Genomic DNA, 14,642 nt, shown 5'->3' with positions numbered 1-14,642 from the left:
GGACGAGTACGAGGCCCGCGTACTCGAGAGCACCCCTCCTGGCCAGGCGGTGCTGACGGTGCAGACAACGCGCGGTGCTGCCGACAAGGGCGGCGTACGCTTCGAACTCATGGACGACGGCAGCGGGGACGCGGCCTCATTCGCCATCCACGCTTCGGGCGAGCTCATCCTGGCCCAGCCGCTCGACTACGAGGCCAAGCAGCTCTACATGCTGCAGGTCAGTCAGAGTTCCTCGTAAATACTGTTGAAGCATGCCGCAAAGTGTCCGGTTCTTGATGAGAAAGTAGTTGGACTCGGTGGTTAACAATTTCCAGCTCTACGTTTACATATTCAAAACATGAAAATTTTGATCTATTACTATATAACGACTCCGCATTTGCTCTCGTGAAGATGGTAGGTTTTAGAGCGAAAGCTCTACTACGCCATGTCTCGCAAGGTCATTCATCGCGTCGCAATGATCTGGAGCTGCCGGAGCGCAAGTGTGGCAGGTGTGACGTCACGCCACGTGATCCGCTGCGGAGAGGCGTTGCGCTGCATTCGCACGGAGTCTCGCCGCTGCGGTACCACGTGACTAGGTGAGGGTTTAACGGCTGTTTCGCCGGCGCTTGGTCGCTCAGTCTCGCCATGGATGGTCCGCTGGCTGGGCCGTCTGTGTGTAGCGCAAGCGACAGGATGAATCCAATAATCAATTAGATATAGCTGACGGTAGGCTGCGAAATCTCAAGCAAAGGCAAAGTTGGCTGCTAAAACACCGGAGCAAAGGGAGGCCAAATTAGCACATTATAGAGAAGCCTACCAAGCGCGGAAGCGTGCATTAATGAAACACTGTGCATAGTCTTTGCAAAACCAAGCCAAAAAGATCTTTCGATCGTGATAACTAGGTTTACAAGAGTTAAACCTCAGCCAATTTCTATAGTTGCCAAGATAAGATTAACAGAGTGCAGCGCAATGCCATTGGTATTAAAGAAAAGACCTGCCTTAGCTTTGTGTGCATGGTCCTTACTTTTTTTACCTGGTTGGCATTAGTTGCGTCATGAAGTACAAAGCTTCGAATTCTAAAATACTAGAGCAAGAACCTCTTTCCTAGTAGTGCCTAGCAGTTCGACGGTATATTTGCAATGAAACAACTGGCGGAAGACCTGACATGACGTCTGTTAAGCTTGTGCCCCGCTTCAGGAAAAATTACTGCTTGCCACCGCCTGCTCTGTTTCTGTAAGTGATAATGCGCGAGGCACACCTTGTTTCACAAGCTTGTGACAGTCTTTGATAGTGCGTACTGGATGTGTTCGGCTAGCGTCATACAATTCTAAGTAGTACATGCTCCAATATACCATCACGTTACCGTATTTGCCCCGCAGGTTCTGGCTACCGACGGCAAGCACAGTGACGTTGCGCGCGTCAACGTGAGCGTGCTGGACGTGAACGACAACGACCCACAGTTCAGCCAGCCACGCTACTCGTTCGTCCTCACCGAACCCGACACCGTGCGCCAGGGGGCACTCGTGGGTCGAGTCGAAGCATCGGACGCGGACGCCGGCGACTCGGTGCAGCTGGCCATCGACGGGCCCTCAGCGCGCCTCTTCACCATCAATAACCGCGGCGAGGTGAGTGGGAAGCTTTGCACACTAGAGCCCAACCAAGCTGCAAGTGCATTATCATCGTGAATGGCATGGACAAATGGGTGAACTTATCAGGTGTCAACGGATTTCCTTGTTTTCATTATTGCGAAGAATTCTTTGCCTCATTCCAGACACTTTGAGCTAGGTAGGTAGGTTCTTGTTTCGCCTTGTTCTGAAGCTCTTCAATAAAGTGTCACGTGGGGTCGATAGTAGGATCGAACGTCTGACTTCCATAACAGGGGCCCGATGCTGCAACCATCAGGCCACTGTCGCACGCATACTTCTCTCTTGACAAAGCCGATTATTTCTTTGAGACGTTTGCCACGAGTGTCACCTGCCAATTTCTCGCATTCTTCCCTTGGCGCAGCTTGCCCTTTGAGGTGCTGTGTTAGACTGTACCTGCCTTCGGTATCGGCCCACATTCGCCAGTACTTTCCTCGTAGACGTTAACGCTACGTAGGAGTTGTGCTGCCTTCTTGATCGACCCAGGTCGAAGAGGTTTTAACGTTTTTCACCGGAGTACAAATGACATCGTCATTTTAACGTAAACCACATGACATAGATATAGATACAGTCGGTCTCACTCATGTGTAGAGCGCGGGAACGGCGGGCGCGCGCTCGGAGCTAGCCAGCGACGTTTAACGGTAGTTGCTGGGCCCAAACGTACCCAGCGGCTACCGTTAGACGTTGGACCCAGCAGCTAGCGTTAGAAGTCGCTGGCTGCCTCCGGAGCGCCCCGGAGACCACTGTTCCCGAGCTCTACACAAGGGTGATGCCGACTGTACGTATGATTATACTATAACACTTAGTCGTAGATAACGTCACGATCCGTGGTTCTCTCGTTAACGCCTATCGAGTACTTATGCAGAACCGAACAATCAGCGTGCCGTAAACTTGCGTTGCACAACCGGAGTTGAAATCACGCCGTAGCCGTCACATGATCATCATCGCCGTCGTCCTGCTGCTTTCGTCACAGGCACGTTCACGTCACACGCACAGCTGCTCGCCCCTACACAAGCGTTGGTCCACCTTGTAACGCTGTGTGGAACCCTCCAAACGAGGCTATATAGCCAGCTATACTTGCAACATGCTTCCCATAAAATCGATTTTCAAAATGTGTCGGATCTGCTAGACTGGCTATGCGGCGACGATGGCTACGAGATGACGGCAGAGTAGCGCGCGTCGTCTGTTCATCGATGACGCCGCCGATACCATATATGGAAACAAAGCGCTGCATGAGCGGATTTCTGTCTGCGGCGGCTGCTGTGAATTGCACGCTGCCTCTAGCGATCTCCCGATAAGCGAGGCAGTCGCGCCACACTTCACTCCGTTTGCAACGTGCCACGCGATACAGATTTTCCGCACCAGCCAATATATCGCAAAATGAAATCACGTATAGAGCTGCGCTCAAATTTTGCATTTAAGATTATCATAATCGTTGGTGATTTTTTTTCTTTTCCTTTTCGCAAAGGAAAAACTGATCTCGAATATTCTTGTTAATTCGCTTGGACGCTATATATACATGACACAGGGGCAGAACAAGGGCGTAGTGCCGACGAATAGAGTGCCTATTATTAGTCATGGCCAGTGGGCTTGTATTCATTCGTTTGTATGCTAGCAATATGAACGCTCAGCACACAAGATCAAGGAGCGCATTAGCAGCTCCTGTGCATTATGTCGCAATGACGTCCATGGTACAGCAATGCAGCAATATTATGTGAGAACCAGCAAGAGATGAAGACGAAACGACGCTCTCTCATCAAGAAATTATTGCGTCAATAAATTATTGTCAGTCGTTTTTTAGTTATTCATAGACAACAAACATTCATGACAACAACAGGATAGTTAAATCCACTAGTGATATATACTGAATCATTATTAAAAAAAATATGCGTATCCCGTGCACTGTCTAAATCGATGTAAGCGAAGCTTTTATGCTGTTTGCTTTGAGTGACGATAATTACCGGTCATGTTGGTGGCAAATGTGTAATTTCTTCAGCGTTTAGTCCAATACGAGAGTAATTACTTGATGTTAAATGTTACCTTGCATGCATCACTGTTGTTTGTCTGCTGTTGCGACTGGGAGTCCGAGGATTTGGGTTTTCCCGTCAGCAGGTGGAGCAAGGGAACGTGGGCCTGGGCCCAACACCCAAGACATTTAAATACACACGTTTATACTACATATTTACAGGATAATTTCAAGAAGTGCGGAAGATAAATGTTTTTGGTTCAAGTTCCAACTGTCGAAGATGGTCACCGAGCGTGCGTCGTCGTCTTTTAACACCTTCGTTCCCTTTGTCCCATCGCCATCCCCCAATCCGGCGTCAGGAGACGGATTTCGCCATGCCCCGCCAATCCGGAGGTTCGTGGCACTTTTTCTCCAATGAGAGCTTCATGCCATGCACATGCACCTCACTGGGCACGAACGGGGGAGGAGGGGGTGGAGCACACTGACCCTGTCTCCGGAGCGACAGTGCGGCGGATGACGATTCACCCACAGGAAGGTCCCCTCCCGGCAGGCCATAATTCGTCATGTTTAGGGTGGCTCGGACGGTGTCGACGGCTCGTTCACGGCTCATTCATTATCTTCGTGAGCGACCGTTTTCAAGATGAAACGGCCGATCAGAACACTGCGTAGTACAGAGAACACACAGGGAAACGTGTTTGCTTGAAGCGAATCGTTATGCGCCATCGTTCATAATCTCTGAGAGGGTGGAGCATTATCATTGCCTCACGTGGCACATCGCATCGTGGTAGAAGTGTTAAACTTTAATTGAGTTATAGGGCTGTACGTAATTTCATTATTTATGAAAATTGTATCTATAAATTGTATATGCATACATTCGCGGTCTGCATCACGTTTCGCTTCGTAGCGAAGGACGCACCTGTTCCGCGCGACGCTTCTTTCGGGCCTGGGTGTCCTCGACGCTGAGTGCACGCTTTAGAGCCCTTTCGCATGGCCCGTGTTTTCGTGCTCCTTCTGCATACGTGGCGAACACGCTGCTGAGACGCTAAAGCCCCTTGAATTTTACTGTGACACCAGCTCCGAGCGCTTTCCTCAGGCTGGTTGGCCTGAAGAGCGCGTGGTAGTGTAAACATTGTAATATTTACACTACCACAGCCCAGCACCTCCATTTTTTTCGCATAGGCAGCACGCGCCATACACACAAACTGTGAAATGCTCTCGCGCGGCGCCAGCCGGGATGCACGGAGGCGACCGCCATCTGGTGGTGTTGCAAGAAAACCAGCGGCGCGCGGCCAGCAAGACCATGGCAGCGCCTGTAAAGTGGGGAGGAAAGGGAAAGAGAGCTTCGCTTTACAACAGGCAGAGGGCGCATTTATGCAAATTTGCTCGTGCCTTGCGCAAGTAAGGCGACAAGCAAGGCATGTTCGTGACTTCTATTTTTTATTTTTTGCTTGTTTTCGTGTGCCACGTATTTACCAATGACCGTGCTACAATCCTACATTACAGCTTAGCAACTGTACATGTGCACCTACATGTCACCAAAATGAAGCTCCAAAATTTGCGGCATTCTTTTGCGCTTAATTCGCACCGTGCTCCGAGCACCTCGGTGAGCGACTTACGTGCCACACGGGCTTCGACGCATGTCAAGCCAAGTCAAGCCAAGATTTATTTACAACGTCCACAAAGCACAGTGTTGAGGGTCATGTGTTCATGTGTTGAGAGCCACGTGTCTTTCTTAGGTGCGCATCCGGGACCTCGAGTACCTGAACTCCACGCGGTCGCACCTGGTGGTGGTGGCGACCGACAGCGGCGTCCCTCCCCGCAAGTCCACGGCGCTGGTCGAGGTGCAGTTCCCCGAAGCCCTGGTGCTGAGCAGCGGCGTGCTGGCACCCAGGCGGGATGAGGGCAGCTTCGTTCTCATGGCCGTCTTCGGCGCCCTGCTGGGATCCCTGCTGCTCATCATCATCACGCTCACTGTGTACATACTCAAGAAGTAAGTGTCCTCCAGCCCTTGCAACTTAGTACCTCGAAGAGCCAAATTGCTTTCGCGAAACTGTACTGGCTAAACAACATCAACACGTATGCCCCAAAAGTATGCGGTTTTGCGGGCCAAAACCACGATATATAATTACGAGGCACGCCGTAGTGGGGGACTCCGAATTAATTTTGACCACCTGGGGTTCTTTAACGTGCACCCAGTGCCTGGTGCAAGGGCGTTTTTGCATTTCACCTCCACCGAGATGCGGCCGCCGTGGCCGGAATTTGATCCCGTGACGTCAGGCTTCGAACACACATGCCGAGCATAAATGTATATTCAGTGAAACTAAATATTCCACGGGGCAGCTACTTGTAAAAAGCGTATTAACATGGCAGGTTCGAATCGATACATCACGAATAATCGTTGCGTAAACACAAATTTGGTGCGGCATGTTTTCTCTCATATTTCTCACGGCTGTATTTTTAGTAGATTACTTGTACGCCTGCCTGTCGGTGCGACGTGATGTCTAAAGGAAGTTGAGCAGCACGCAAATGCAAAGCGGGACGCCGGTGACTCTTGCCACATTCGACATTCTCAGCAAGCATTGTTTGCGATGGGACGTCGACTTGCCTCGATGACCACATGCTACGTGACGGGAGAAATTGAAGATTGATATAGAAGTGTTGTGTTGGACAGTTGCGACTCTTGTGCGTTTACATTGTTTAAATACTTGGAGAAGTAAGAGACACTGCAGGCTTATATGCGGCTGTTCCACGCAATTTGTAGCTCACGTACTTCAATTTCGATTTGCAGAATTATCGAGGCATTTATTTGAAGATGAATAATGGAGGTAATAGTAGACATAGCATCAAACAACGGAAAAATAGAAGGCCTCACCCGTCATAACTAGCCTCTAGAGGCGACGCCGGTAACGCAACTGCCGGCGTTCTTTATCGCGCCGGCGTTGTGACACGCCTGGTACCTGCCAGGGCTTCGTGCCTGCTGCGCAGCATCAATTATCTCGCGTATTGCGTTGTGCTATGTCGCCTGCATGTATTGCTAGAACCAAATTGTCAATTCTTTAGTACTTAAATAAGCAGCCATAACTTTTCAGCTAGATTTCATGATTGGACTCAAGGATTCTGTTTGTCAAATTCAATAAAACAACATCTCAAGAGGATCACTTTCGTCATAAAGCGTGGTACACTTTAAAGTGCATGCTTTATGAACAAAAATACATTCTGCATGAGTCGAAATAAAATAACATTGATAAAAAAGTCAGTGCACTTCACAGTGTGATGCAGCTGAAAGTCATAAAAATCCCAGAATGCTGCATCTGACTGAGACTTCTCTATGCACTTAAATATGTACTATACGCCCTTGGCATCAGCATATGAATATTAGCAAATTCAGACTGCAAAAAGAAACATCCATATGGTTTTACGTTGTATGTGCGTATTGCTGATTATTATTTATGATTTGTGAACTGTGGAGCTGTACACTTAGTACCTTCCCATTGCTTATTTTTCAGCAAAAAGTACCGGAACAGACTGCCAGTCTCCATCACTGGGAACGGGCACACGCCATTGAATAAGGTAAGGTGGTATCACGCGAATAATGGGGCGTAAAGTACGCCGCTGGGGCGGGAGAAAATCCTTCTCAACACGAATTGCAACTGGACGTGCAGGTGGCAACGATAAAAGCGCCTCACAGTGCGGCTAACAAGTTGATCAACCCTCCGCGCCCTCTGGCGGGTGTTGAGAACCCCATCTTCAACCTGTCTGATGCCAAGTCGGACGACACTACCGAGGACATGAGTGAACGAGAGACGGTGCCGGACAGTCCGGACACTCCCGTACCTAATGGCAATGGCAGCAGCAGCAACAACAACAACAACAACAACAACCGACCGCAGCAAAACGGCGGGGCGCTGCCCAATGGCAGGCTCGAGCCACTGCGGAACGGAACCGCGACGCCATCTGGCGGCCCGTTGCCACTGGGCAACGGCAAGCTCCTCAGCGTCCAGTGGCCCATTGGTTCCATACCCAGGAGGGTGAAGAAACTCAGTTGGGAGGATGAGCAGCCGAACAAGGTCGGTCTCGCTCGCCTTTGGTGTCCAACAGAGGCCGTGAAAGCGGGGACGACACGCCCCGTCTTTGTCGGTTCTTAGAATGCCGTGCACATCCTCGTTGTTTGCTTTTCGTATCCGAAAACCCATTGAACCCTTGGTGCAGCTGCCACAGAGGTGAGGTTCAGTTGCGTACACCGGACACTAGGTTTCGACAAACGTTTCTCCCGAACTTCACTGTTAACAGGAAGTGACGCTAGATGCAGGCTACGGATTCGCAACTACACACCCAAACCAACTAGCCCAGTAGTAGGTCTTCTTACCTTAGCGAGATGTGGACCAGAAAGAATTTTAGTCGTATGACCTCGCTTGATCCACTCTTGTGTTCTGCGATTCTGTGAGTTTTCATGTAGCATATGCTGAATCCGCCGACGGCACTACAAAAAAGAAAAGAAAGAAAGAAAAAGATCTCATAGTCGAGTTGCTTAGGCACCAACTTCCTCACGGGGAGCATATGACAAGGGATACCTGAAATAACTATTCTGCCTTCAGCCTCGTTTTAATAAGAACAAAGAAAGCCACTTTTGATAAAATAACCTTTCCCAATTGCAATTTTTCTCTGCGAATAGAGTAATCGCGGGCAAGGCACTACCACGGGTATAGGCTGAGAATCATACGCTCGGCTGTCTCGATCTATTGGTGCAAGCTTGTGGAATAGATATGTATCGCCCACCTGAAAATGATGATGGCGTTATACCGCGAAAGTGTCTGGGTCACAGTATTTTGAATGTACGTAGACGTGGTAGGGCACTTGAATGGCATTTCATAGCCGGCAGTAGAAAAAGATGGGCCGAAGTTTTTTTTTTTTTTCAGAAGATTGTTCTGCGTCATAAAAGAAATTAAGCATCGTACATATAGAAGGGCCTAATTTACAAAGCTTCCTGTTCGTAAAATCTGTTTGCCACTAACTGGAAGTCCTCGCAACGATGTCTGCTATAGCGATTGGCTCGCACCTGATCTTACGAACACATCTATTGTACGAACTACTTTTGCAAATACAGACGGAAGTGTCACAGTTCCTTCATGCCCCTTTAAACGAACATTGATGTGCGCACCAACAGCCATAACCGTTGGACAAATAAAGTTTATTCCTAACCTATCCTATGCGGAATATTAAGTTCCATTAGTAAATTACACTTTCTCTATAGCTGCCTTGCGCTGAAGCTTCCTGCAGTGACAGCGCAGCACCAAAACACACAGCCTAGTGAGCGGTAGAATGGGAGGGACGCGATGCCCATTTACCATGACACCTCCGATGGTTATTGTGAGGCAAGAGCGTCCGAGATCTGAAATGTCAAAGTGCGCATGACTGGACATGTTTCCCGTCGAAATCAAAAACACAAATATTTCATGAGCTTCCACTCGTGAAAGCTCGGTGCATAACATTCAAACGAGCGGTAAAGCGTCGGTTGCTGTTGTTGTTGTTGTTGTTGTTTGGATTGTCGTTTAATTTTCTTCGCATCTCTACAGGCCAGTGTCGGCAATGCTGGGGTGATGAATGAAAGCTTTGTAGAGCCCTGTGCAAAACAGCCCCTCTTATCACGATAAGTCGGGAAAGCGGGAAAAGGCGCGAGAACGAGAGATGGATGGCCTACGCTTCTCTAAAGTTCCCGACGCCTCCCTAAAGTTCCTTCACCAGCTCACCGTGACGTCATGGATATTGAGAGCGTCTATTCGTGCGCAGATAAATGCTTATCGTTAAAGAAAGGACTACATTGAATGCCGAAAGCACCAGACTCAAGCTTACAAATTTCGAGTGCTTTTTATCAGCCAAAATGGCTTGAATACAAGGAATCGAACTGACTTCTTGACGTCTCAATGATGTAGCAGCACTGATCTTCTGGTGCGAAACTCAAAGATATGAAAGTTTCGTGTTCGTTTTTATGGTAATAATCAACTTATTGCAGTCGAACAAATGATAATAAAGTTTTGAAAGTATACTTTGCCAATCTGGGCTGATTTAGTGTTTCTTTTTTGTCCCTCTAAGGAAATTCTACTTTGCCTGCGCATCTCTCTCTCTCTCTCTCTCTCTGTTTTCTAGTTCATCACGGCATTTCCACGTTTAACATCTTATATCTACACTCAATCTCTGCTTTCACATTGATCCCACGTTTTATTCACAATGCAGGTTATGAGGCACTTAGTGCTACGACGCCAGATGCCATATTATTTTTTATTATTAAGTTGTGGCGTGCAGTACACTTTCAAGATTTCCCTTTCGTGTTCATGCTGCGCTGTAACATCTAGTTCAAACTGTCGCAAATACTCTTTGAAAGGAAATTGAAATCTTGCAGATTGAGGAATATTTTTGCTGGCATGAAGCTATGTGCTATTGCTGGGGAGTTCTTAAGCTGGAACGATTTCTTGTGGATGCCTGCAACCCACTTGTAATAACACTTACATCACTAAGGCAGCGTGGGAAGTTTCACAGGGACAAGGACTACCCCATTAGTGTGCATTGAACTAGTGCCAATTTCTCTACCTTTACCGCTTTCTCTACCTTTCTCTACCTTTACCCCCCCCCCCCCCCCCCCCCGAAAAAAAGAGGCTGCCAGATCTAACTTCTAGTTCGCTTTAATTCCTTCATTCACGCGCATGCACTGCGCATGCTGACTTCTTTTTTCTCATTGTTTATGTCAATTCACGCGCTCGGTATTCGTCCACCTTCCTGTCAAAGGTTGTGATGTGGCTAACCTTATTTCTGCAACACAGCTGCGTCCACGTTCACAAAGCATTCACTGCGTAATTGCTGTCTGCTACCAGCTATCGCCGCGGTGATCGTGTCGTTACCGCGCCCCTTTGCTATTACCACGAGTGGTAGGTGCACGAATGGCAGCCAGTGAGGAAACGGTCTTACGTAGAAGAGAAGTCTTAAGAATACGGCCCCTGAACCGTCGCGTTAGTTAGTCTTGGTACAGTCAAGTTGCCACGACGTGCCTTCTGCAATGCCAAGAACGCCGCTGTTACCGTTAGAGGAGGCTTCGCAAGCCATAAAAGACGTAAAAAGGACAGACGGGTGGCGACGTCACCTTGAAGTTCCCGCACCTACTAGCCTTGAGGTCATGGATGTTGACGGCACCTTCTAGGGCCTATATAGTTACTTGTTTATTGGTAAAAATGGACTGGTATTGTGTTCCAAAGGAGCCAGAGATTGAACCGGGCAAGTTTCGGGAACCTTTTACTGAGCCAACGCGGCCCAAATACGTAAAATAAAAATACTTAGAAATCCGTGGCGTCCCACTGATGTACCGGCGCTGAGATTCGGGCGCAAAAGTTTTAAATAAATATGGGACTCGGACTTTCATTTTCTCATCTAATAATCAACCTATTGTCGCGAAATTAACAAACGGAGTTTCAAAGAAAACTTTGTAAGTCTAACTGATTTATTGTTTCTATTTAGCCTCCTTAAATGAGCCACGTCAAATCCCCCTACAACGAATGCCGCTACAACGAAATTTCCGCCACAACGAAGATTTTCCGATTCCCCGTCAGTTGCCCATAGAAAGTAATACAAAAAAAGTATCCCCATAACGAAGGCGTTTTATTCGGTATTTCCGCTTCAACGAACTTTTCGAGAACGAAACTGGGACTGAATTGAAATTGGAACTGCCGAGTAGTCAAATTAGAAGGCCCTTCCAAAGCTGTGACAATCGTATGTCCGCTTGAACGAGGTTTTCGCGAGCGAAATCATGTTCAAAGTACCGATTTACGCCACTGCAATCCATAACCACGTCTGGTCATCACGCGCCTGCGGGAAACTGCACGGGATCACCACATTGGCTGCCGTTTTCTGTGGTGTGTGTCCAGTCGAAATGGCTACGCCAACGAAAAAGCGTAAATTTCTCTCTCTCGAGGAGAAGGCACATATGATCGCCGAGGCAGAAAGCGGAAGGAACAAATTTCGCAGTCTCGCGCTGAAGGCGAAGCATCGAATCCGATAGCAGATTAATAGACAGCTATATGAACTAAGGATCATAGTTTTGTCGGCCGTGTAAACTTGTAAACATTCGTTTACTAACTAAATTACCACGCACGGTGTCGCGCGTGTACAGGTAAACAAGAACACATCTCGCTCGATGACCGCGGGAACTCGGTGTCAACACCCTCCATGGAATGAGAAGGCGCGGCAACAGCAGCGAGCGAATTGACCTCCTTGCCGTCTCTCACTTCAACCCGAACTAAACTTCGAAAGCACAGCGCGCACGACTCTACCGGCACTAGTTGCACTTTTCCCACATCGCAGATCGCTTTGAAGATGAGGCCCACGCCGGCGCTCACTTTGTGTACGTCGCAGATTGCTTTTAAGATAGCGCCCGAGTGGCCGCGTCGCCGCCGTGGTTGTCAAGATGCTGCCGTCTCGTCGTCTGGGGAAAATGACAACCCGCTAGACACACTGACTCCGGCGACTGCTTTGAAAGTAATGGATCCTTTTGACCTCATCTTAAATGTTATCAGAGCCCACGACAATGACATTGCGACGACTCTTTTAACGGACTGTGAGACTCGCGTAACACCTTTGCTTGCCGCGAAGCGTAAGAAATCTAGGCTGACCGACTTCCAGAAATAAAACTTCGGATAAGCGCAAGCTTGCCAAGTTTGCCGACTTTGTCATAAATATACAATGAAATTCTCATAATTCAAACCATTTCGTTGCGACGGTGCATGTGCCGCAATATGAGTGTTTCGCGATCGGCCGGGTACGCGCGTTGAGTTAGGAGTAGGCCGCGATGTACTAAAAGTGCTGTAACAGCGGCGCGAAATGCATTCTCTCGTGAAGTTGAAACTTATTGACCGCCTTCGGTACGTCTCAACCTTTGCCCCCACGCCATCGCGAAGGTTTCCCGAACGATGGTTTCGGTTTCGTTCGCGGCTTTGCCGTTCGGCGTACGTACACACATACTAATTTCGCGTTAACGAAGTTCCTCCACAACGAAAATTTTCGCCTGTCCCGTGAATTTCGTTGTAGCGGGACTCGACTTATTCGAGAGATCACCTTCTTTGATACTGAAATCGTCAAGCTGTACGCCGTTAGAAAATGAAAACGTGGAACCTTTTGAGGCTTATCTTTTCCCCAAACAATAATTGTCATCCCAGTACTTTCACGTCACGAACGGCATTCACGTATTAGCGTTCTTAACAGCAATGTAGCGAACGCACAGTGTTAAAGAAAGAAAACAAGCGCAAGAGAGGTAATTATAGTCTGGTGACGAGATAAGGGGTGCAATTTTTTTAGAGTGTAATGTGTGCTCTTATGTTTTTTTTTTTTTTCGGTACGCATTTTGGGGGAACCTGGACGCTTTTCTCATAGTTCTCGTCTGCCCTCTTCATTTCAGACGGCGCTGGACCCTGACGTCAGTGTAACGCCGCTGACAGGTGGCAACCAGTCTCCCGACCACAACGAACTCACAGTGTACTTCTAGGTCAAACAGCACTGAAGTGCATCCTCCTCCCTCAAGTCCCTCGCACGAAAGCGAGGTCGCCGCAGGTCCAAGGAACCGCGAAGTTCAGGTACGCACGTGCGAGGAGCAAAGTCGTCGTGATAAGTCTGCAACACGCCAAGCCGTCAGTGCCTTCCCGTTTCCCCATCTTGGCGACAGTCGCATGTCTTCCTCACAAGCACCGGACACCCGAGTGGCGTTGTGCGTCAACGTTTCGAGTGCGGCATCGGAGTGCGTGCAGTGCAAGCCATGGAACTGAAAGGGACACAAGACACGCAGCTTTTTTTTTTTTTAATCGTGAGACTGTTGTGAGTGTAGCCATCAAAGACGCTTGTATTGCATGATGCAGCAAGTGTCCTTTCAAGCATACAGTTGCGCAAAAGACCATCAGGAAAAAAAATGGGAGAAAGAAGTCAGTGTTTGTGAAGGACACGCGTACCATCGTTTGTGCAAGACTTCCGCACTGGAACCCAACGAGTTGTGAGAGTAGTTCGGTAATGTGTTCTGCAGCTTTTCCTTGCAGCTAAGGAACGTTCAACAATCGACCTGCTGTTGTGCTGCCGTGATGAAAGTTGGACTCAGTGATTTCTGCTCAGTGATTTCTGCTCGTTGTGCTTACTTGTCACAAGGAAATGATTGCATGAAATATCTGTCTCAAAGTCAAGACCAGAAGAAACACATAACTTACCAGTAAGCTCTGGAGAGCAAGTTTTCTTTTGCTTCTGCAATATCGAGATCATAATGCTGCTGTTGTGAACACGAAGCTCACAGAAAAATGACCTTCTACTACTAACAGATGCTAGAACTAACGCTTTAAAAATTTGAACACTGCGACCTGTGTAACAGCAAAAGAAACAGCAAAGACGAATTTTGCCTATGTTTCAGGAAACTAAGACATCTGAAAAGCTGAAGCAGGCATAAGAAATTACACTTTTAGCAATACTGTACACGCTATTCTTCGCTGTTCACCACGTTGCTGTCGACGCAAAGCTCGTCAAGTGCCAAGAACAAAGCGCTGCAATTCCTCCGCCTTTCAATGTGTGCATTTCGTGTAGTGGGCCAAGCCAAAAACAGAAAGAGTGCGCTCCTGAACTCTCCAACGGTTGTAAGTTTTGCCACGACCGGTCAGCAAAGCCACCAGTACTGCATTGATGCTCTTGCTTCGTAAACGCTTTGTAACGACCGGCATTGCAGCTTTTCTATGCACCAAAGAAATGATAGCTGAGATGCGGACTACGCAATTTTGTATATAGACTAAGACGGAAAAGAAATGTGAACTTTATATTTTGTACATATTGTTATAGTATTGTGTCGAGCCTATTGCAGGCTTTCTTCTTGCCAGGATGCCTTAAAGAGTGAAAACAAACGTGTCTTGCGTTGCACTCTCGACAACAGTATAATGCGTATTTTCCTAGCGTGTTTCCAATGCCAATCTTTTTGTAATGTATTTGTATAGTTCCTTTTTTATACGTTTCATTTTGATAAAAGAAGATGCGAAGCAGCGGCGACTGTA

At 48.0% G+C, this 14,642-nt stretch overlaps 1 protein-coding gene across 1 annotated transcript in view; it reads left to right on the top strand.

The window, feature by feature from the left end:
- LOC119441524 (protein dachsous) overlaps nt 1-14,642 on the top strand; it is a 241,647-nt gene extending 227,005 nt beyond the window's left edge. The window contains exons 11-16 of the mRNA XM_037706139.2: nt 2-217; nt 1,359-1,604; nt 5,325-5,578; nt 7,095-7,158; nt 7,251-7,655; nt 13,025-14,642. Of these exons, the coding sequence (XP_037562067.1) occupies nt 2-217; nt 1,359-1,604; nt 5,325-5,578; nt 7,095-7,158; nt 7,251-7,655; nt 13,025-13,111 (1,272 nt within the window). The 3' untranslated portion in view covers nt 13,112-14,642. The remainder of the gene's footprint in view (nt 1; nt 218-1,358; nt 1,605-5,324; nt 5,579-7,094; nt 7,159-7,250; nt 7,656-13,024) is intronic.

Source organism: Dermacentor silvarum, chromosome 2 (assembly GCF_013339745.2).
Source record: "Dermacentor silvarum isolate Dsil-2018 chromosome 2, BIME_Dsil_1.4, whole genome shotgun sequence".
NCBI lineage: Eukaryota > Metazoa > Arthropoda > Arachnida > Ixodida > Ixodidae > Dermacentor > Dermacentor silvarum.
The sequence above is the reverse complement of the archived record's forward strand: the minus strand, read 5'-3'. Positions and strand labels throughout refer to the sequence as shown.